Source organism: Mytilus galloprovincialis, chromosome 7 (assembly GCF_965363235.1).
Source record: "Mytilus galloprovincialis chromosome 7, xbMytGall1.hap1.1, whole genome shotgun sequence".
Lineage (NCBI taxonomy): Eukaryota > Metazoa > Mollusca > Bivalvia > Mytilida > Mytilidae > Mytilus > Mytilus galloprovincialis.
The window spans coordinates 7,506,599-7,532,508 of NC_134844.1; the positions used below are offsets into that span (position 1 = coordinate 7,506,599).

Here is a 25,910-nt window from a genome sequence, read left to right on the forward strand (position 1 = left end):
CTTGAATATAGATGTTATTCTAGAACATCAAAGGGTGAAATTTTTGTACATACAACTCTAGTGACTTGAAATATCAATATCAAATATATAGAACTGTAAATACATGGAAGCACTTAGTTACACTTATTAATAGATAAATATCCCGGTAAAAATCATATCTTGTTATTTTAACTTTTAGTTTAAAAATACATGTAAAAAATAAACTCTTGCTGCTTGAGAATATCATTGGACAGCAGAATCTGAAGGGTTTTTGCTCTTATGTTCAGGAAAGAAAATATTTCTAAACCACTGTGTACGCCAATTTCATTTTGTTTTCGATTTTAAAGAACAGTACTTATGGAATGTTGAATTCTTAGAAAACTTACATGTTTTGTCGAAATGCGCATCTGGTGCAACAAAATTGGTACCGTTGATTTTATTACTGCATCGATAAGGAGTTTTTGAAAACCGTCATATATAACAATCATTGATCATTTTTCGGTTGTAGACAAAACACTTGTTTCAAATGTTCGTACAAATGAGCTATTCAATTGCTACAATGAATATATATTGTTCACTGCAGTTACAGAATTTCAAAAGGCATCACCAATGAATAACTATTTGCCTGCTAATTGGTTTTGTTTTTGGTCAGCCTTTTTTATATTCCATTATGCTTTTCAATAACTTTTTTGTGTCGTCTGAGACTACTAGGTGTCGTACATGATTTTTTCGGTGTCTATGGAATATTCATAGATCAGAATAACATTTCAGTATAAATTAAATCGAATTTAAGGATTTGAATAAATTCGTTAAAGTATAAACATGGCAGATATTGCCCTTTAATAACTAGATCTGAAATGTCGGTACGCTTTTGACTAATATAAGAATCTTCGTTGAATAATGTGCAATTGTATTACAATTCCTGTAAAGTATTTTATGAGAATAGTTGTATTATTCTTTATTAGACAACTTTCGAGTTCGATGCATTTCCGTCAAAAACTCTGGTTTTAGTGAATATCATTCATGCGTTCAGGGTCATCGTCACTTCCAACCCAATGTTGAACAAGTGGTTGGAAAACAATGATTCTATATTGTACGAATTATTCGGCAAATCAAAATCTTTTAATTGACAATCAGGACTGCTGTCATAAGGGAATTGTGATTAAGTACTTACAAAACAAACATTATTGCTAGTTTAACCTGCACAACGACGATTACTCCGACGATTGATGAACTCTGATAGTGCAGGGATACAGGCAATCATTTCTATCTGGTAAATGACGGCATAAAGGCGCATATAATTGAGGAGTTGTTTTTTCCGGTGACATATGAACTCGAAAGTGATCTATTGGACCACCAAACAAATCAATACAATTCAAAAATTGGTGGAACAAAAAACAACAATTTATGATAGAGTAGCAAATGAAAATAGATTTGATTAGCACTCTTCATATCTCCATTTTTCTTGTTTTTTAATAGATATCCCACAGCCACCTATAGCAACTAGTGTCATATATAAAGTGCAAAAAGGGGGAAATATCAGTTTGCTATGTGATCCTCCAATATCTATTCCGGCAATAACAAGATTGTGGTGGGAGAAACGGGCGTTTGGTTCTTCTTATTACAGAAAAGTTGGAAGTTATTGGAAGTATTCTGGTGGTTCACTAGAGTCACCTAATTTACACATCGAAAGTTTTGGTTCTTGGGAAGAAGCAGAGTACAGTTGTAATGTAGAAAATGAAATTGGAAGTTCTAGCGTATCGATGAAAGTAGAATTAGGAAGTATGATTTTATATGATATTATTTATTGATAGTATGAAAAATTAAAAATTGCAAAAACAAATGGGCTCATATAACAGGGTTAAGTATTAACACCTTTCTTAAAACCTATAATTTTGGATCCTCAATGCTCTTCATCTTTGTGCTGATATAAAAAAGAAGATGTGGTATGATTGTCAATGAGACAACTATCCACAAAAGACAAAAATGACACAGGCATTTACAACTAATGGTCAACTTACGGCCTTCAACAATGAGCAAAGCCCATACCGCATAGTCAGCTATAAAAGGCCCGATAAGACAATGTAAAACAATTCAAACGAAAAAACTGTTTGGATTTAAATATATTTTGCGAATATGAGCGTCACTGATGAGTTTTATGTAGACGGAACGCGTGTCTGGCGTACTAAATTATAATCCTGGTACCTTTAATAACTAACTGCTATAACTTACATTTGATATATATTTGTATGGCTCACTCTAAAAAAACTACAATATACCAGACCTTGATTTTTTAACAAAGATACCTGAACGTGAAGGTCGGTTTAGGCTAAATCGTAGCTTCAACAATAAACTCAAATTAAACTTTTAAACTTAAATATTAACACAACTCGTTAAATACCACGTGTGTTGACTATTTCAGGAAAAGACCTGTCATGTTTGCGATAGATTATTATTCGTGAGAGTATCTAACATATTCAAAAAAACAATCTACGCAGTAAGACAAATAATATTCTGTTGTTGAAATTTCGCAAAACATAAAAAGAGAAGTAATGCTGTCTTTTTTAAATCTTAGCTTTAACAAAGTTGATGATGCTCAACCATAGCTCAGCTATATGAACTATATTCGTACGTTAGTGGGAAAATATAGAATGAATAGACAAGATTAAACAAAACGAAGGAATAGTGCGACTCGCCAATTTTTTTTTTTTTTTATTTTGATTTGTCATTAATCTTTACTGTCCTAAGTTTATTATTAGTCTGATACAAACGAATCTATGATGGTTTCTGTGTTTTGTTCTGCATAATCTGTTTGTGATGTTTACTCATCGTTTCAATTTATGCTTAGCTCACATTATGATTTTGACTAATTCTTTAAATTTTTTTAATTGTGTCAGAACTTCCAACTGTTAGCGCTGCAAAGAAAGAATATCATCCGATCAGAGGAAGAACAGTAACTCTTACTTGTCATATCACTGATGGAACCCGGATGTGGTGGAAGCGACTATATGGGGATAATGAGATAGATATAGATAGTTATAAAACACCTCGTGGAGAAACATCTATTTTGACCATTCAGAACATACACGCAGAAGATGATGGAGATTATAAATGTTATGGCGAGAATGCGTTTGGTATTAACTATGATATCATTGAAATTTCATCTGGATGTAAGTCAATATAGAGAGGCGTAAACAATTGAGTAAACATTTGGATATTAAGGACATTGTTCAAAGGAAAGTTTCCATGACCTTAAATAATTTAGTGACAAAAAACATATCCTTTAAACACTTACTATTCAAATAATCCATTGTAATCTAGATCTAATCTGCTTATCGGTAAATATTCAGTGTCTTCCTCACAAAGACTTTTTGTGTCGTCAAAGTAACATTTACGTCACTTATAAGTCTTGTGTAAATGAAATGCTAGTTTAGCTAGCTAAAAAACAGGTTTAACCCACCATCTTCTTCAGCAAATGCTTGTTCCAAGTCAGGAGACGGCAAATATTTTCACTTGATTCGTTTTATATTCTTCCACTTTTTCAATTTGTCTGGAGCCAGATATTTTTGATGTACTTTTCTCAGGTCGTAATTAGTGTCCTGTTCAAATCACTCGATACTAACATTTTTTTTACATTAAATTTTCAGACATTCCAGTTATTTCTGCATCACCTAATGCTTACCAAAGAGAATATGGCGAACAAATTATATTGTCTGTATCCATACAAGACATAACCCCGAATGTTGACAGTATTCGTTGGTATCACGATGATATAGATTTGATAAGAAAATATCGATATACAGTGTCAAACCCTAATCTCATAATACGTCAAACTAGATTGGAGGATAGTGGAACATATGTCTGCAGAGTTGGTAATGGTATAGGATACGCTAACGTTTCGATCTCTCTGGTGATATGGAGTAAGTACGTCTAAATAGCTTCAAATTAGTAATTAAATGTTTGTTTAGTTTGTCTCAAGACTCAACGGATATTAATTAAGTAAACAGCTGATTTGTAAATTAACGAAACCATCCGTCGATTTTTTTAAATTAATGTCCTTCTTGACTTACAGAAACAATGGTAGAATCTGACTGGTTTCTAGGGTCTATTGTTTTTAGGATCAGAATAAAATTCGAATACCACAGCCAAGACCATGGGTAACTTTCAAACAAATCTATGGCTTCCATGAATCATTTCTTAAGAGTTCAGTATTTTTGTGATTTTTTTATTCATCATGACACTTATCTTTGTGTAACTGCTATCTTGTCTCCTCTTTCTTTTCGCTTGTAGTATATCCCTTGTCTTCCAAAATATACCAATATGAGTAGATTTTGAAGAGGGTTATGTGCCAATATCCTGTTACATACAGTGTATGTGATGTTGGTTTTTTTTTTTTGCTATATTTCGATCTTTTGAGTTAAGCCCTTTTTATATGATTTTTAGCTCACCTGGCCCGAAGGGCCAAGTGAGCTTTTCCCATCACTTTGCGTCCGTCGTCTGTCGTCCGTCGTCGTTGTTAACTTTTACAAAAATCTTCTCCTCTGAAACTACTGGGCCAAATTAAACCAAACTTGGCCACAATCATCATTAGGGTATCTAGTTTTAAAAATGTGTCCGGTGACCCGTCCATCCAGCCAAGATGGCCGCCATGGCTAAAAATAGAACATAGAGGTAAAATGCAGTTTTTGGCTTATAACTCAAAAACCAAAGCATTTAGAGCAAATCTGACAGCAGTAATTTGTTTATCAGGACAAGATCTATATGCCCTGACATTTTCAGATGAATCGGTCAACTTGTTGTTTGGTTGCTGCCCCTGAATTGGTAATTTTAAGGAAATTTTGCTGTTTTTGGTTATTATCTTGAACATTATTATAGATAGAGATAAACTGTTAAAAGTATTAATGTTCAGCAAAGTAAGATTTACAAATAAGTCAACATGACCGAAATGGTCAGTTGACCCCTTTAAGAGTGATTGCCCTTTTTAGTCAATTTTTAACAATTTTTCGTAAATCTTAGTTAACTTTTACAAAAATCTTCTCCAATTACACCAAACTTGGCCACAATCATCATTGGGGTATCTAGTTTAAAAAATTGTGTCCGGTGACCCGTCCAACCAACCAAGATGGCCGCCATGGCTAAAAATAGAACATAGGGGTAAAATGCAGTTTTTGGCTTATAACTCAAAAACCAAAGCATTTAGAGCAAAACTGTTATCAGGTCAAGATTTATCTGCCGTGAAATTTTCAAATGAATCAGACAACCCGTTGTTGGGTTACTGCCCCTGAATTGGTAATTTTAAGGAAATTTTGCTGTTTATTATATTTATTTATATTATATTATTATAGATAGAGATAAACTGTAAACAGCAATAATGTTCAGCAAAGTAAGATTTACAAATAAGTCAACATGACGGAAATGGTCAATTGACCCCCTAAGGAGTTATTGTCCTTTATAGTTAATTTTAAACAATTTTCATAAAATTTGTAAACTTTTATTATCATTTTCCACTGAAACTACTGGGCCAAGTTCATTATAGATAGAGATAATTGTAAGCAGCAAGACTGTTTAGTAAAGTAAGATGTACAAACACATCATCATCACCAAAACACAATTTTGTCATGAATCCATCTGCTTCCTTTGTTTAATATTCACATAGACCAAGGTGAGCGACACAAGCTCTCTAGAGCCTCTAGTTATAGTTCTCTATTATACTACTGTCTCCGGTTTGGGAGACAGGGTTTGGTTGGTAATAATTCTTTATGGGCCTGTATTTCATTTGTTGTCGGTTTTTTTTACATATGCCATATTTGTTTTTACGTAAATTGGTTTGCAATACATAAGGCCATTAGTTTTCTAAATACAGTTGTGTCTTGTCTGGGCCTTTTATAACCGACTATATGATATGTGTTTTTCTCAATCTATGGTTTGTACAATTACTTTCATCCATTTCATTTGAACTTTGATGGATAGTTGTCTCATTACTAATTATAATAGATATATCTCCTTTTTAGCTAACCTGGCACGAAGGGCAAAGTGAGCTTTTCTCATATTTTTGCGTCCGTCGTCCGTCGTCCGTCGTCGTCGTCGTCGTCGTCGTCGTCGTCCCTCGTTTTTCCGTCGTCGTTAACTTTTACAAAAATCTTCTCCTCTGAAACTGCAAGGCCAAATTAAACCAAACTTGGCCACAATCATCATTGGTGTAGCTAGTTAACAAAATGTGTCCGCTGACCCGGCCAACCAACCAAGATGGCTGCCATGGCTAAAAAACCAAAGCATTTAGAGCAAATCTGACAGAGTAAAATATTAATCAGGTCAAGATCTATCTGCCCTGCAATTGTCAGATGAATCCGACAACATGTTGTTAGGTTGCTGCCCCTGAATCGGTAATTTTAAGGATTTTTTTCTGTTTTTTGGTTATTATCTTGAATATTATTATAGATAAGAATAAACTGCTTACAGCAATAATGTTCAGCAAAATAAGATTTACAAAAAAGTCGTCATGACCAAAATGGTCAGTTGACCCCTTAAGGAGTTATTGCCCTTTATAGTCAATTTTTAACCATTTTTCGTAAATCTTAGTAATCTTTTACAAAAATCCTCTCCTTTGAAACTACTGGGCCAAATTATAGCAAACTTGGCCACAATCATCATTGTGGTATTTAGTTTTAAATATGTGTCCGGTGATCCGGTCAACCAACCAAGATGGCCACCATGGCTAAAAAATAGAACATGGGAGTAAAATGCAGTTTTTGGCTTATATCTCAAAAAACAAAGCATTAAGAGCAAATCTGATGTGGGGTAAAATTGTTTATTATGTCAAGATCTATCTGCCCTGAAATTTTTAGATGAATCGGGCAATCGTTATTAGGTTGCTGCCCCTGAATTGGTAATTTTAAGGAAATTTCGTCTTTTTGGTTATTATCTTGAATATTATTATAGAAAGAGATAAACTGTAAACAGCAATTATGTTCAGCAAAGTAAAACCTAAAAATAAGTCAACGTGACCAAAATACTCAAATGACCTCTAAGGAATTATTGCCCTTTATATTCATTTTTTAACAATTTTCAAAAAAATTGAAAATTTTTACTAACTTTTTCCACTGTAACAACTGGTCCAAGAGAGAGATAATTGTAAGCAGCAAGAATATTCAATAAAGTAAGATCCATCATCAAAACACAATTTTTTTATCAATCCATCTGTGTCCTTTGTTTAATATTCATATAGGCCAAGGTGAGCGACACAGGCACTTTAGAGCCTCTAGTTTAAGGGTCTTAGAATTTGATCGGTCTTTGAGGATCTAATTTGATCAAAATCAATAGTTAATAAATGCTTTATAACATTTTTGATAACTTTTGGTTGGAATATACGCTATTCATTGAGCAATATGAAAAGTTAGAAGAAGACATAATTTAAATACCCTCAAATAGTTAATCTACAGTTTCCAGAGGAGTTAATCAGTATGCAAACATATTTTTATCAGAACATCTTCTGTTACAGAACATTTTCACATATTATTGTCACAGATGCCAATTGTTTGTAAAATCTATACGAATATCTTCCTTTCCACGTTTAAGACTATAGGCAGATAGGCAGATAAAACTTTATCAACACAAAAATAACACGATGCATGTAACCAATAAAAGGAAATGCTTACAATTCCGAAAAACCTCAATTCATTATTTTCTATTTGTATTTGCTCTTGATACTGTAAACGAATAGTTTGCAATTGCTTTTGGAGTTTTTGCGTAGAAAAAAAATATCGCAATGCTTTGTAGATGCTTTAAAACAAACTATTGTATTGAAAACTTGAAAATGTTGTATTCATTAAACTAAATTTCATTAAAAAAAAGTATGTTTTTATGAAAATAAGCTTGGGCTTATGTTCTACTCTTCGGTCCTATTTGCGGGTTGAAAACCAACTTTTGTGTATACTCTCTTTGAAAAACTGTATTATTGGTAATTTGAAATGGTAAAATATCGTGTATGAAAACATGAGAAAAATAAATAGTATATAGTATAATAGAGAAAGGTGTATGATGTAAAAGAGTAAGGTGTACGGACAAATATAAAATTCAGCAAATGGGAATTTAATATACGGGTCATTACTATAATGTTATTAACTAGCTATTTCTGTATTGGCCCTGTTATAGATTTGAGGTTAGAATCTATAACAAGGTCAATACCGCTGATCGAGAATCTATCGCAGGACCAATAAGGAAACAGCCAGTTCATAACACTTTTATTAAATGATTTTTAAGAAATTTACCGTGAAGAAAATACAGAATTGCATATCTGAACTTGGGAGAACTGCATATCTGAACTTGGAAGAACTGCATATCTGAACTTGGGAGAACATCTTCTGTTACAGAACATTTTCACATATTATTGTCACAGATGCCAATTGATTTGTAAAATCTATACGAATATCTTCCTTTCCACGTTTAAGACTATAGGCAGATAAAACTTTATCAACACAAAAATAACACGATGCGTTTGCATGTTTCACGTCAATGTTGTTTTTTTTTTGTCCACATTGTCAGACGTAATATTTAATTTATTGTCAAAGAGCTCAATATTTTGCTATCACTATTCATTTTTATCTAGCAAATATAAAGTAGCTTGGATGAATAAATCAGACATTTAACTATTCTTTTTGTTTGATCCTCTGCATACTGTTGATTGGTCAACGGAAATGAAATAATTACAATAATCAAAAGCCGTACTCGAATAGGCTTTGACATATTTCCGTTTTAACACTTCAAAACTTTTTAAATTCTATGATTTTAAGTTATAAAATAAATTACAAATGTTTTTATGTATAACGATTCGTCTAAAGTTAAAGAAAATTGAAACCGGATGTAAATAAAGGCAACAGTAGTATACCGCTGTTCAAAACTCGTAAATCTATGGACAAAAAACAAAATCGGTGAAACAGACCAAAACTGAGGGAAACGCATTAAATATAAGACGAGAACAACGATACAACATTAAAATGTAACACACACAGAAACGGACTAAGCATTAGACAAAATCCGATGAGAATAACAAATATAACATCAAAACCAAATACATGAATTTGGGATAGAAAAGTACCGTGACACGTCTTATAGTAATGTGAATTTTCACTCAAATATAAGAGAAAACAAACGACACAACGGAAACACAACGTAAAAATGTTACACACAAAGAAACGAAATACTGTTATACCACTGTTCCAGGTTAGGGGGAGGGTTGGGATCCCGCTTACATGTTTAACCACGCCACATTATTTATGTATGTGCCTGTCCCAAGTCAGGAGCCTGTAATTCAGTGGTTGTCGTTTGTTTATGTGTTACATATTTGTTTTTCGTTCATTTTTGTACATAAATAAGGCCGTTAGTTTTCTCGTTTGAATTGTTTTACATTGTCTTATCGGGGCCTTTTATAGCTGACTATGCGGTATGGGCTTTTCTCATTGTTGAAGGCCGTACGGTGACCTATAGGTATTAATGTCTGTGTCATTTTGGTCTTTTGTGGATAGTTGTCTCATTGTCAATCCTATCACATCCTCTTTTTTATATGATATAACAATGGCCATTTTCCTGACTTGGTACAGGTTTTTTAAAGAAAAAAATGGTGGGTTGAACCTGGTTTTGTGGCATGCCAAACCTTGCACTTTAATGGTAATGTTAGATATAACATTAAAATGACAAAATAATATTACAGGACTACAATAGAAATAAATAGGAGAACGTGTTAGACAAAAAACCACATGAATAATAGATAACAAAAGGCATCAGGTTTAAAATTCAATACGCCAAAAACGCGCCTCGTCCACACAAGACTTACCAGATATAAAAGTTCGAAGGTAAAAAAAATTTCAAAGTTGTACAGCACTGAGGATCAAAAGTTGAAAAGGGAGTGTGCCAAATACGGCTATGGTTTTCTGCTTGTGATAAGAACATCCTTATTATTTAGAACAAATTATGCTATTGCAAACAGTAAATTTTATCAAATGAATATAAAAGATATACATGATAAAACTGAAGTCTTAACAAATTACAGAAAACAAAACCCGAATACATAATACAAAGACCAACACAGAAAATAGACACACCCGACTTAGTCGAGGCCTCAACACAAAATGTCATACAATAAAAAAGGCACAAAAATTACGTCACATTTTAATTTCTGAAACAGAACAAAAATTACGTCACATATGAAAACTATATCTCAAAAATAAGATAGAATTAGGATTGATTTAAGATTATAATAGAACTAAACACTGATATTACATTTAAACACAATGCACATTTCAATACTTATTAATATCAATTAACTATAGTATATATATATATATATATATATATATATATATATATATATATATATATATATATAAATGTCTAAGAATATAACTAAAACACACTAATTGATACATTAAAAAGTTCTATTAGATGTTAAATAGAAATACGCAATATTTCGCTAAACAAATTAGCTTCATCAGGCGTGTGCATATCTCAAGGTGAAATCGGATGCATGACAGAAAAATATTTTTGTAGCTTAATCTATACAAGATTTGAGGGATGGGTGTAACATATTAATTCGGTCATAAAATATGTTTGTAGCTACAACTACATGAAGTTGGAATAAAAGTTTAACACATTTATAGATGTTCGATTAATTGCATGAATTTTCATAAATTAATTTGTATGATTTCAAGATAACTATGGTTTTGATTTCAAAGCAAATCAAAACCATAGTTATCTTGAAATCATACAAATTAATTTATGAAAATTCATGCAATTAATCGAACATCTATAAATGTGTTAAACTTTTATTCCAACTTCATGTAGTTGTAGCTACAAACATATTTTATGACCGAATTAATATGTTACACCCATCCCTCAAATCTTGTATAGATTAAGCTACAAAAATATTTTTCTGTCATGCATCCGATTTCACCTTGAGATATGCACACGCCTGATGAAGCTAATTTGTTTAGCGAAATATTGCGTATTTCTATTTAACATCTAATAGAACTTTTTAATGTATCAATTAGTGTGTTTTAGTTATATTCTTAGACATTTATATAATTTTAATTCAGTAACTGTATCAGTTTATTTTCACAAACTGATCCACGCTTAATTAGATTGAATGTTGATTGTTGCTATTTTTAGACATTATATATATATATATATATATATATATATATATGTCCGGTTTGTTTTGAATCTAACTTCAAACGTGAAACATCGTACAGATTACGTTGAACAAAATCAATTCTAATAAATGAAGGCGGTGATTAATTTTCTTTACCATAACACATGAATATAATAGAAAAGACGTCAACAAATTTGACAAAATCCGATGAGAATTACAAATATATCATCAAACTAAATACATAAATTTGGGACAGATAAGTACCCTAACACGTCTTGTAATGCAAATTCACACTCAACAAAACAGTCACAATCGGGAATAAGTCACGTTCGGTAATTAAAAGATAAGCCGATGTAATGACAAACCACAATCTACCATGTGGTAAAAATGTCCTTAGCTAGTTTTGTCAAAGACACATCGAATGGATCAACTAATTCGTGACTGTGTCCATAAAATTTACGTTTGTCAATTTTAATCTGTTCTCCTCATAACTTTGTTAAAGCAGTTTCTGTGTTAGGAGCTCACTTCTGTATATGCACGAGAATAACGTATCAATTGTGATATGTAAACACCATACGTAGGGGCGTAGGGTATGTTACTGCTGAGAAATGGTAAATTGATAATTGGGAAGTTGAAATCGTCCCGTTTATAATAGATTTTCTGTGAGGTCGTCTATCTGCGTCAATATTGAGGAAAAGATCAAGGTATGAAGCAGTCCTTCTAGTATCAGTAGTATCCTTTATTTCAAGTACGCTGGGATATATGAGTTGTAAGTATTGGCTGAAATATGGGTTATTCAATGATAGAACATCATCAATATATCGGAAAGTAAAGTTAAAGAATTTCGCAAGGTGCTTTTTCTTTTTGTTCTTTAGAAGGTTCTGAATAAATTCTGCTTCATACGAGTACAAAAACAAATCGGCTAACAGGGGTGCACAATTATTACCCATTGAAATACCGACTGTCTGTTAAAATATAAATCCTCCAAACTCAACAAATATATTATGTCGATCAAAAAGTCCTGCATTTTGATAATATAATCTTCAGTATATTTTCTGGAAGTAAATGTCCCGTATTAACCCATGGGCCAATACGGCTTCTTTGCGTATTGGCCATGTTCGAAAAACTCGTATTTTATATCGACAGTGGGACGTCATTAGCATTGCACAGGCTGAATTATCCGTATCAGATCAGATTTGCTCATATCAATTGATAGTAATAAGTGTTTCGGTACAATATTTATTAAATCTTTTTTGTTAAATTCTTAGTTCTTAAAAGTTGTATATGAACTCACGTTCCACGCCAGCCTTGAAATGTTTACCATAAACGCGCGTTTTGTCTTTAAAATGAATGACTCATCAGTGACACTCGAAGTTGAAGTTCATTGAGGAATGAAAGTTCCGCAAAGTTTTGACATATAAAGATACATAAAAGTAATCAATTCCCGGGGAATACAATTCTTCGTATAACTGTACATGTTATTAGTATTATGTGTACTCTATCCAACCTCCCTCAGACAAATTGAACTTAAAGGATGTTCGTTATTCTCTTTATGCTCATTGTGTTTGTGATGTCAGGCGTTATATGTTACTTCTAAAGTGGTGTACGCAGAATAATATGGTAAATTGTTTTTCTAGCAACACATTGTTTGCGAAAAAAACATTACAATACACATTTTAATTAATCAGTGTATGGATAAATGATACATTCAAGTCGATTACCAATCATCAGAAACGGAACCAAATAATCATGACTAGTGAGTTATATAAAATAAAGAAATAATGACTGTAACGTTGGTCGCCTATTATATTTAATAACTGAGAGACAAGCCATGTGTACTGCATGTACTGGATAAAATTATAGACCTATATCACTCATTAGTTGCATAGGCCAAGTCATGGAACGTGTTGTATATAAATATGTTTACAACCACTTACAAAGATTTAAATTAATTTCTGAGTATCAATCGGGTTTTCTTCCTAAATGTTCAACGGTTCACCAACTGTTAGAAATATATAATTGCATATTGAACTCACTTGAAAAGAAAGAGATAAGTTGTTTTGTTTTTTGCGATTTCTCTAGAGCCTTTGATAAAGTTTTGCATGATGGTTTATTACATAAAATGAAGGCTTATGGTATAAATGGAAATCTGTTAAAATGGTTTAGAAGCTACTTAAGTGATAGAAAACAAAGGGTGGTTATCAAGCAATCTTCTTCAAAACTTTGCAATATTTCAGCTGGAGTTCCTCAAGGGTCGGTCCTTGGACCATTACTTTTTATAATATATATAAATGATATTGCAGAAAGACTTATTTCTCTGTGCAGACTCTTCGCAGATGACACATCGTTCAGCTGTGCGAATCGTCATGCTTTTCAGATAGAAACTGTGATAAACCATGATCTAGAAAAGCTGAACGAATGGTCCAAAAAATGGTTAATGTCTTTTAATCCAGATAAAACAGAAATTATGTTATTTTCTAATGTTGAAACCCCAGAAATGAACTTTATATTCAATGATAAAAATATACCTATTACAAATATGCATAAACATTTAGGGGTTACATTTAGCAATGATGCTAAATGGAATGCCCACGTTGATAATATTATCTTAAGCACGTCTAAACATATAAATATGCTAAGGAAGTTGAAATATAAACTGAGCAGAAAAAATTTAAAAAAACTCTATTTAGTTTTTATAAGACCTTTATTTGAATATGCAAGTGAGGTTTGGGATAATATTGGGGTAGGTTATGTCAATAAACTGGAGCAATTACAGCTCCAAGCTGCTAGGATAGTTACGGGGTTACCTATATTCACAAGCTCGAGGGTTATTTATGAAGAACTTGGATGGGAAACATTAGCTGAAAGAAGAGAGAGAAGAAAAATCCAAATGTTTTATAATATTCAAAATAATAATGTTCCAGAATTTTTGTCAAATTTAATTCCCCAAAAAATACAAAGTATGACGGTCTATCCTCTACGCAATGGAAATGACATCAATATTCCATTCTGCAGACTAGCATTAACTAATGATTCTTTTATTCCATCAACCATACGTCTTTGGAATAATCTTGATGATTCAACTCGTGATGTGGAATCAATTAATAAATTTAAAACTGAACTAAAAAAACCGTTATCCTCAGAGTAATATATTTGTACCGAAGCAATATGAATTTGGAAATCGAAAATTGAATATAATTCTCACCCAACTTCGATGTTTTGCATCATCCTTAAACTATGATCTATATAGGGTCAACATTATTTCTGACCCTTCCTGCCGCTGTGGTGTTAATCGGGAAGATTCCTATCATTTCTTTTTTAAATGTATATTATATTCAGACATACGAAATAAAATGTTTGAAAGTCTGCGCTGGCTTCCAGATGATTGTAAAATTAACATAGAACTACTTACCTCGGGTAGTTGTCTTCTTTCTATAGAGCAAAACCAAACCATTTTCAAAAATGTCTTTGCGTTTATTAAACGTTCGGAAAGATTTCAAATTGTCTAGGTAGCAAACCATGATCGCACACACATCATCATCTAAGTAAGATTTCTTCTCCCTTTTTTTGTCCTTTTTATTTTTTTTCATTTTCATTTTGGTTTTTTTTTTTATTATTATTTGTTTTTTGTTTGGTTTTTTTTTTCTGTTTTCAAAAAAATTTATTCATTTATATATTTTTATTTTTATTTTTATTTTTAATTATTTTTTCTGTATTATTATTGTTTTCTTTTTCTTCAATTTTCCTTTTGATCCATATTTATATATATATTTACTAAATAGATATACCATTCTTTACATGCATGCTCATACATATATTTTTGTATAATATTGCTATTAATGTTAAATGGAGAAGACTTCATAAGTCTGTTTGACTTGTGTCTTATCCAATTTGTACTTTAACAAATAAAATATGTTTAAACTATAAACTACTGGATAAAATATTTTAACATAATATGAGGAAGGCGCTACCTTAAATGCCAGCTTTATACCAAGACAATGTCCTATATATTGATTGGTTGTTGGTAGCTTAACGTCCAGTGGCAAATATTTCATATATGTTCAGGACGAATGTTCTAGGCTACATTAACATATAGTTTTTGTCTAAAATAGAATGATAAGTTCAGATGGAACATGTTTAGGGAACGATCATTGAACTTCGAAAGACAGTAGGGGTATGGTATTTTTCTTTTTTTATAAAAACAAATATTAAATTCCCAAATTGATGGAAAAAGATCTTTGCAAGCAGAGGACAAAAAAATATTTTGAATCCAGATAATCACCTAAAACGATTTTATCTTTCAGATATGCAAAATAAATCTAACTTATATATCTAAAATTATTTAAAACTTTCCGAAACGCACAGGTACATTTTAAGTCTGTACAGAGTAGTTTTTAGGTGAGAATAACGCCGTACTTGCCAATTTGTTATGATGACTAAATACTAGTGTTAAATGTTGATTAGATAATTTTAATTGATAGCGCTGAAGGGCTTCGGTGAAAAAAATCGGACTCAACAAAAAAACATTCGTATTCTTCAGTTTGTGGGTTCTACAAAAATTTCATACTAATTCACAGTCAGTTTTATGTCATTTCTTGCACTTTTTTTGTTAGCTTACTTTTCAAGTTTTTATATGACAGCAAAATAAAATTGAGAATGGAAATGGGAAATACAAGCATGTCAAAAATTTGCTTTCGAGTAATGCTTAATCATGTCGTAGTTGTTTTCAAGAAGACATATTCGGTTTCCAGACAATAACTTTAGTATCTATGAAATTGTGCTAGAATGTTCCATACACCAAAGGAAGATTAAAATTGATTTTAGGGTTATGGTTCAACATTTTTGGGGGGCGGGTTTTTTTCACGAAACTCTAAGTTTTTCTTCAAACATTTACCATATTTAAATTGATTATTACTCATCTAGTATATATAGATGCAACAAATACTGATTTGGCAGGAGATGCACACATAATAGGGTGTTTTAATTATATTATCTGTAATTTGTGCATTTTTCCTACGATGTGTACTCCTTGATAATGTTGAAGTCAGTATCATTATAAAGACAATATATTTGGTAAATATATTCACAGTTACATGCGCCACTGCGATGCAAAGGGATCTTCTTTCCCTTTAATTCCCAATATTGCACATGAATTTTTTTTCCACAGAAACGCATGAATTATTTGATAAATAAAATACTTGTGATTGTTTGAAACTTTCAGTAATAAAAATTTAGTTTAGCCTTTTTGAATGTTTCACTGATTGTGTGATAATTTTAACAGAAAATGTACAAAACACACGATAAAATTGCATTATCTTCAGAATTATTGATAACTTTCCTCACTATATATTCACAAGGACATATAACTTACATATTGTCCATGCGATTCTGATCTGAGTTTTTATTCATCCATTATACATATACTGGCATGGCTGGTGCTGTTCCAAGTTGTCTTCTTTTTCTGTTTCTTGAGAAGTATTTGTTTAACCTATTCAGTCACTATAAATTGTTACAATTCTTATATAGACGCAACACATAAATAGTGACCAAAAAGGTACCGCTTTCATGTACTGGATAAAATATTTTAACATATTAAATACAAGAGATAAGTAATCAACACATATACATATTGCAATACGACACGCCCTTATTTACTTTATATATAAAAAAGGAAGATGTGGTGTGATTGCCAATAAGATCACTCTTCACAGAGTTCCACATGACACATAATAAACGATTATAAGTCACTGTACGGGCCTCAACGATGAGCAATATTCATGTATATCAACACATCACGAGCGAAAACTATGAACTATATCATTACTTTATTCTAATGACCTACACATTTATTTGAATACAATAGTGTTTAAACTAACTAAACCTAAAAAATATAATTTGATATTTATCAATTGTGGACTTTTGACGAGATCAATACGTTATACATGGACCTGTTCAGATTATACTGACCGAGGACGAAGTATCAATATGATATAAAAGGTCTAAATATGATGTATTGACTGAGTGAAAGGCCTTAATTTCTTTATAACATGTGTAAATAATGTATTAGGAAAATGGCATTCAATGTTCTTTTTGAAACATAGCGTCAATATACGTAAAATAGAAACAAGACTACGGATACGTAAAATAACCTTTGAAACACGTGATCGTAATATCGAATAAAATTTGAAGAATGCTACACATATGTAATATTATTTAGATATGAGCATGTCACATATTATACGTTAAAGGTATGTGTAATCGTAAGCTTTATTCTCACTTAACAGCATGTGTAATGTTTGATATTGTGCATTCCTGATTCCTAAACAATCAGTAATCATTTTTATAAATTAGCTATACAATTGATCATTTCAGGACGACCTACAGTTGTGGTAGAAGGGAAAAGTGAAATAACAACAGGTTCAGATGCAACATTTAAATGTTATTTCAGTGAATCGTATCCTCCTATACATAATGTCATATGGCGCAAAGGTTCAGGAGCGAAATCAGAACAGACTGTTCTAGGAGATGCTGGCAAATATGTTATTCAAAAAAATGCTTTTGAGAGAACAACATTACAAGTAAAATCAGTGACAATGAATGATAGAGATACCTATACATGTGTTGCTGTTAATATGTATTCCGAAGGGATTGGCTCTTTTAATCTGTCTGTTGGAAGTAAGTATGAAGGCATTATCATTCTTTGAAACTTTGAAACAGGCAACAATTTGTTCCGGAATATTCCGGTTGCTATGGAAACCACGTAGGTTGATTTTAGCAATAAAAGGTCATATTTTAACTCTTGAAAAGTGAAAAACCGACATTTTGCACTGTTTAGCACTTGATTTAAGTATAACATATCCTTTTTTTATGAATAATATAATATAACTGACCTTTAGGCTGTTTGAAATTCACACTTGTTTAACATTTACCATTAACACTATTTTGCTACCAGCTAGTACAGATATGCTCAAATGGCAAGTTTGGATTTTAGTGAAAAATGCGAAAATACAGGATATTCAAGTGGAATTTTTACTCAAATGCAGCGTCTCCCAGTAAAATGTGCGGAATATTTAGAAAGAACCTATAAAGGTCTTTTGAAATATAAAATAAAATCAATGAAAAAAAATATTATTAATGAATGAAAAACACAAGATTTTCAAATTTCATAAATTAAATTTCTCTGCAAGTTATTAATAATTCAAGTACTTTACTTATTGAAACAATACAAACATGGCATTCAATTCCTTTCAATTTTACAAAATTAATCGGTTAAATTTTTCAGTTCGAAAAATATTTTTGTTTAACGAAATTTAATAAAAATGGTTGCTATGGTAACCGAATTTCGAAAATTTTACAATTTTTCTTCTGTCTCAAATTAAGTATCTGTCTATACATTTTCAAAAACTATTTTTGTAATTAAATACAAAGAGCTAATTGTGCATATTACTTTTTAACTGATACAGATAAATAAAGTTGGCTATTTATGAAGCAATGTGAATAAGATGCTTGTCCGATTTGAATTTGTAAAATCAAGTAAAACACCGTCTAAGTACATGCAAATTTCATTATATTAAACTCATATTGGTACAATCATGTGAAGGTAATTTAGAAGATAACTGTATTGTATTTTAACCTTTTCAGACATAAAACGTAGATATTACTGTCGCAAATTGAGTTTACCTAGGCACATATGGCAGAGCTAGGTAAACGGATATTTGCAACAGTAAAATCTAGATTTACGTCCACAATTCTTAAAATACAATACAGTTATGTCCATTCTAATGCAATAGTCAATAAAAATATTGTTTCTGTTTTTTATTTGGACAAAAAGTTGCTTAAACTAAAAATTCCACAAAATATGGTTGACTTATTTGGCACCTTACCTCCATAACAACATCATGATATCAAATAAATACTTCCAGTGTAAAATGTTAACATCGTATGTTTTACGACTTTGTTTACGCTTCAAATTTGGATATAAACTGATCAAAATAAAATTGAGAATGGAAATGGGGAATGTGTCAAAGAGACAACAACCCGACCAAATAAAAAACAACAGCAGAGGGTCACCAACAGGTCTTCAATGTAGCGAGAAATTCCCGCACCCGGAGGCGTCCTTCAGCTGGCCCCTAAACAAATATATACTAGTCCAGTGATAATGAACGCCATACTAATTTCCAAATTGTACACAAGAAACTAAAATTAAAATAATACAAGACTAACAAAGGCCAGAGGCTCCTGACTTGGGACAGGCGCAAAAATGCGGCGGGGTTAAACATGTTTGTGAGATCTCAACCCTCCCCCTATACCTGAGTAAAGTAAACGCATAACAATATGCACATTAAAATTCAGTTCAAGAGAAATCCGAGTCTGATGTCAGAAGATGTAACCAAAGAAAATAAACAAAATGACAATAATACATAAATAACAACAGACTACTAGCAGTTAACTGACATACCACTCCAGACTTCAATTAAACTGACTGAAAGATTATGATTTCATCATATGAACATCAGGCACAATCCTTCCCGTTAGGGGTTTAGTATCATACCATCATAACATATATGAGAAGAACATAACCCGTGCGCCACCTGCTTTAAAATTACATGGTATCATTTGCGCCAAAAATAAAACATACGATTGCGCCAATTAGAAGAAAAATGACTTCCCACCACCTTTATTCTGACTTAGAACCGGTAGTTTACACGGCAAATGTTTCCTTTTCTGAAACATATCTTCTTCTTACTGTTGCTGCTTTGGTATACTTCCCAAATTATTGTATGTATATAGTTAGTAGCTTGTAACTTCACTTTATTGTCCAAAAAACAAAAAAATAGAAGGATGAAATGCATAAAACAGTTCAATGTAACTCTTGTGGAATGCTTCTGCTCCATTACTGATACATCTTGCGGTAGATACATGTAGTTTCAGCCCATACGCATGGTGTCATCAACATATGTGACTAAAACCTAATCAGCAAATGATTCTATGTTCGTCTCTTTTGGCATATCTTGTATTTAATATTCAGCAAAGCAATAAGTTTTCTTCTCCCTCTGTATATGGACTGTTTAATGCATTTTAAGTCATTTCTCTCCAGATGCTCATCTACATGGTGAAATATCTCCGAACATATGATACTTTGTAAGCCAAAAATAAGAATAAATATATATTTATGATAGATATGTGCATGATGTGTACAGGTAAATTGGTGCAAATGAACTCCGAATATTGGCGCAATTGATACATTTGGAAAACAAAATCTGGCGCAAATGATACCATTGAAAAACAGTAATTGGCGCAAAGGGACTGCTGTCATAAAATCAACAAGTATATCAATGACATTGTACAGGTATTACAAAACTTTCAAGCAATTCTCATAAGTAAGTTCAAACTGCTATGATTACAGAAATATCACCTAATCAAGTTTGAACATATTGAAAAAAAGAAAAGATGTACCAGTAATCAAATGAATAGTTCATACATTCAAATGTGTAACAAATAAAATATCAAAATAAACATCAGCATGATTACATTTCACAAATTTCATAAAAACTTGTAGTATTATGTTTGAAAGTCAAATTATATGGCCATATCTTGCATGTGTTGTTAGGATCATTGGTTTAAAGATTACAGATGAAAACTGTGATAACTTTAATTTAAATTGCAATACATATCATTTTTCGTTGTGTTCAAATTTTATCTTAGATATTACAGAACTTCAGAAGTGTAAGCTTATTTAATTAAGTGCATTTTAAAACAAGGTATTATAACTTATATAAATTTCTCTGTACTTTTTCTTTTTCTTTTTATTTTTTTTAATTAGTATTGAAGTCTTTTAAGTGTTTGTCTCTTCCCTTACATTAAACAGCAATTTATGGTCCCCACCTAGACTTGTATTGTGTCTGAAGACTTTTATAACAAATGGTGTGTTTCAAACATGTTCTGTCGTGACAGATGTAAATTTTGGAATGTTTTTTTTATTGCTGCTGATGGATACCAAGTGATGACAAATTAAATTTATTTTAGAACAAAATGTCAATAGCAATTGTTTAGTCTTCAATTGTCTCTAAAATCTCTGTTTTCAGTTTTGACCTGACAATTTCAGACTTAGCTTCTTTATAGTCATGCTTATCTGTTTTTCTCTGTTGTTTTGTCAATCTAGAAAAAAAACACTTATCTACTGGGCAGTTAAGAATTCATCTTTCCGAAAGGTATATGCACCTGATCTCATATGTTCTGCAGCTGTATAAGGGTTTATTTTGGAGCCAGATTTTCCCCCATGGTTAAATAACTCTGTCATAAATTCTTTCTGTTTGATGCTAAAGAAAATCTTTTTCTTTTTTCCCTTTCAATGCTCATCCCATTCATTTGGCACTCAAGCCTGGAGTACATGCATTTTGTAGAAAGGCTGCGTGCATATCAAGACAATGCTGTACATTCTTTGACAGCTTTTGGCAATACATAACTTTTGCCTGATCTTTTAATTGGCCTTTCTCTATCTTGTATTCACAGCTGCCTTGAAGGAAGTGTTGATCAAGACTGATCTGGTTCTTGAACTCCCGAATGCAGCCATCCGTAGGACAAATAAATGTCTGCTTTTGCTGTTTTAAGCCTGTTCTGTATCTAAAAAGAGGATAAATAAAATAAAAGATGTTTAAAAAAAAAACACAGAGTAACATTCAAATTAACTACATGTAACGATGTGCAGTTTCAATTGGCCCAGTCTCATCAGAAGATTTTTTAAAAAGTTTATGCCATAAGTGGGCTAGGGACCTAAAAAGGACAACAATACTACATGTTTGAATATTTCTTTCAACATTGGACAGTCTGATTACCTATAACAAGATTATGTCTACACCCATAATCCTTAAACCCACAAGCAGGGAATTTAAATGATGCATAAGTAGATAACAAGGTTTATTGAATTTTGTGTTGGTTTTCTCCGTTTTGTGACAAAATAAAATAATTATCATTGTCTTGCAATTGTGCTTAAGTTTGGGACATGACAGTTAGTAAATGAAATAATTATAAAATTACCATCATTTATGAGGTGGTTTATAGACATATCTGTCCAGTCATTAAGTACTTTTAATTGCGCAGAATTCGTTGATGATTTTAAAGTCACAAGCTTTCCTGAAATAAAAATTGAAATTAAAGAACTTGTATTCATTTTATTGTTTGTTAAACTGATCAATATGAAATTTGAAAAAAATTAACCAACTTCCAAGATCCTAATTTCTATAGAATTTTATGACGCTATGATATAAAATTACGTGAAGTTTTATAGCATACATTTTAGTCTAGGAGTTTGTGGCCTTTTTATTAAAAGGCTCTATTTATTATCTGGCTGACATTAAATGGTGGTCATTCTAAGTATGCAAACTTTTATTAAGATGATTTAATTTTATATGTTTTAAGTTGAGGTGCTGAGCTTATTGAATTTAGTATTAGTATTGCTTTTTATTGTCTTATATTCTTTTAATCACTGACCCAGGATTTAGAAGGAAGATATAATATGTACAAAACCTTTGCATATTTGTTTGTTTGTATAGTGATTAAGATAATAAGACAATGTTGCCTTTTGTTCCCTATTTTTGACATTTTTACCTATTGTTTCTGTTTGTTTTGTTCACGTATCGTTGCCAATATAATGGAATTTAATGCGACTGTCATGGCTAGCTATAACACCAGGTTCAATCCACCATTTTCTACATAGGAAAATGCCTGTACTGGAATATGAAAGTTGTTGTCCATTCGTTTGATGTGTTTCATCTTTTGATTTTGCCATTTGATTAGAGACTTTCCTTTTTGAATTTAACTCGGATGTCAGTATTTTTGTGATTTTACTTTTTTCAGGATGCTCAGTCTTTGGTTTGTTGTGCATTGTTTTATGAACATATTTGCCTTTCACTGTCTATGGTTTTTTTTGCCATCGTCTATCAAATAAGTTTTGAATGTTTCTTTGGTATCCTTGCCCTCTTTTTGAACCTCTTAAAGACGATAACACCTTGAATGATTATGCCATTCTTGGTATGTTCTCGAGGTTGTACAACTGTCGTGCGTTAACACTCTTTAAATAACACTAGAACCTATGATAAACGTGATGATCTAAAGTTTCCAATTGTCAACTTTCCTTTTTTCAGCAGCAAAATACTGTCTCCTGCATCATTCATTAACAGGGATTTGCTCTCCTTACACATAACAACCAAAGGTTTCACGCTCTCCATAAATAATTGGATGACCGATACGATGTGTCAGGGTCTCAACTTAATAAAGAACTGAATTTGCGGTCGAAGTCCTTTAGATATTAGCAAATTCGTCGACTAGTCATTTATGTAACCGATTGTATTTTATTTCTTATTATTACATTGAACTGAGTTTTGATTTGCATATCGAGTGATATAAGCAGACGTTTACCCTGTCGACGTATCCAGCATAGCTCCTCTTAAAACGATGCGATCTCTTCAGTTTCTGTCATTTGCTCCGATATTTTATTTCTTAATCGATAAACAAATTTGAACATTGGTAAACATCGTTCATAATTTTATGTATATCAGCTATCTTCAATTTTTCTAGCATATGTGTATATGGAAGAATAAGTATATATTGGACAGTTTTTTTATCAAGTACTCAAATCATGACTGTTTTAACATACTCAATTCTATATTGTTTGACATGTTACTTGTGTTTTTCAAAATAACATATTAAAGGATGATATTCTGATTATAAGACATTATAAAATATATATATATATTATTTTCATTAAAACAGTTATTTCATATAGTAAACGCGTTTGTTTATTGCACAATTTAAACAAGGACCACACAATCAATTTGCAATATTGTATCAGAGTTAAATGTGTTTCCAACAGTGCTGAATAAGATTTGAATTTTTTTTAATTGCGTTTGTTGCAAAACGATAACAGTGTTTCGTGTAGACTTATATGTCTGTTATTCAGTAGTTGTCGTTTGTTGCTGTGTGACAAATTTGTTTTCCGTTTATTATTTTTGTACATATTTTAAGCTTTTCTCGTTTGAATTATTTTACATTTGTCATTTCGGGGCCTTTATAGCTGACTATGCGGTATGGACGTTGTGTATTGTAGAAGGCTGTACCGTGACCTAAAGTTGGTAATTGCTGTGTCATTTTGTGGTTTCTTGTGGAGAGTTGTCTCATTGGCAATCAAACTACATCTTCTTTTTTATATCTTCTATTTTTCAAATTCAAGTACGTTTTAGAAAGTTTCTGAAATTGCCAGTTTAAACGAAACAAATGAAGGGAACCAGTCCATCCCTCCTTTTTGACTAAAGTATCTTTATTATACAAATCATATTATACGGGCTTTCTCATAAAATGTATAAGAAGCAGATATGCATGAAACACGATATATTTAACATCGATAAAAAAAATCTTCTCATTTATCATTTACATTTTGCAGGTCCTCCACTAATTAACATCAGCCAGGATTTATATATAATCAAGGCCGGAGATAATGTTAATATAAGTTGCGTTATTAGAAATGTACCAGAAAACTATAAATCCACTATGTATTGGAAAAAAGGATCGCATCGTATTTTTAACTACAAATATAATCCGTTTACGATTATCAAGATTGCTAAAGTCGATGATGCAGGAAACTATTCATGCCATGCTCGAAATAAATATGGTCCAGCAAGTGACTCCGCAGAATTGAAGGTTCTTTGTAAGTAAAAATTCGATTAACTATTAACTATTTACTGACACTTAATCCTACCATATACAAGATACCCACTACTATCGTGATGTTTTATGTAAAATGGCTAAGGTCAATTTCATATTTGTTATAACACAGATATATCATTGAAAGGTGAGATGTTTTAGAAATATCACACACACAAGAACACATACACATACACACACACACCAACTATCCATTTTGAAATTTTAAAATACATACATTTTATTAATCCATAATATGTATAAAAGGTAAAATAACAAAAATACCGAAATCAAGGGGAACCCCATACTGAAAGTCCGATATAAAATTGTAAAACCAAAATCTTGAAGACATCAACGACTTGAAGACAATTGTCATATTTTTGACTTGGTACAGATATGTAGAAAAGTCTATATAGAAAATAGTGGACCGTGTAGAAAGTGTATTGGACATTTTATAGATAGATGTTTGATTGTTAGAAAAACTTATACTTATAAATTATATTTATGTTCAACGTAAAAATGCAAAATTATGTTGTTCAGCCAGTAAAACTGAGTAGCATAGAGTGAAATAATAAAATACAAGGAAAATACAGAACGGAAAGTCCCAAGTAAAAGGCTAAATTAAAAGCTTATACACATTTTAGGTAATATAGACCAAATTATCATATGAATAGAAGATATCTATTTTCCTTTATAATCTGAATCCTGATTTCAATAAGTTAGATTGAGAGGTATTATCTACTGTTGCTTACTAGAAAGTTATTAGAAAGTTTTGTGTGGTCGAAATATTTTGTTGTGTCGTTTATGATTTGCATAGCAAGAATTGAATAATAACTCTGATCAAAATGTTATCCCTTGATAATTTTACGGACGCCATCACTAGATGCATGGGTTAATCGTTACGGAATGTCCGGTTTACAGATGACAACTGATATGTTCCAATTTTCTTAAATGCAATTCGGTCCCCTTTCCCCCCAATGTTACATACTGAATCTGACTTATCACTTGTTTTGTATTAACACGAGCAACGTAACGGGTTTCAAAAATAGAATAAGATCTGTTCATCCTTTCGGAGCACCTGAAATCACCC

General features: G+C 31.7%; 1 protein-coding gene and 1 long non-coding RNA gene across 2 annotated transcripts in view; both read left to right on the forward strand.

Annotated features, from left to right (window-relative positions):
* Positions 1-1,476: 1,476 nt before the first annotated feature.
* On the forward strand, positions 1,477-3,894 carry LOC143084378 (uncharacterized). Its single transcript, XR_012981039.1, has 3 exons — positions 1,477-1,761; positions 2,877-3,149; positions 3,627-3,894. It is a non-coding gene; the product is annotated as an uncharacterized LOC143084378 (long non-coding RNA).
* A 13,606-nt stretch (positions 3,895-17,500) lies between these two features.
* LOC143082229 (receptor-type tyrosine-protein phosphatase epsilon-like) overlaps positions 17,501-25,910 on the forward strand; it is a 46,367-nt gene continuing 37,957 nt past the window's right edge. The window contains exons 1-2 of the mRNA XM_076257813.1: positions 17,501-17,797; positions 24,561-24,824. Coding sequence (XP_076113928.1) covers positions 17,716-17,797; positions 24,561-24,824 — 346 coding nt within the window. The 5' untranslated portion in view covers positions 17,501-17,715. The remainder of the gene's footprint in view (positions 17,798-24,560; positions 24,825-25,910) is intronic.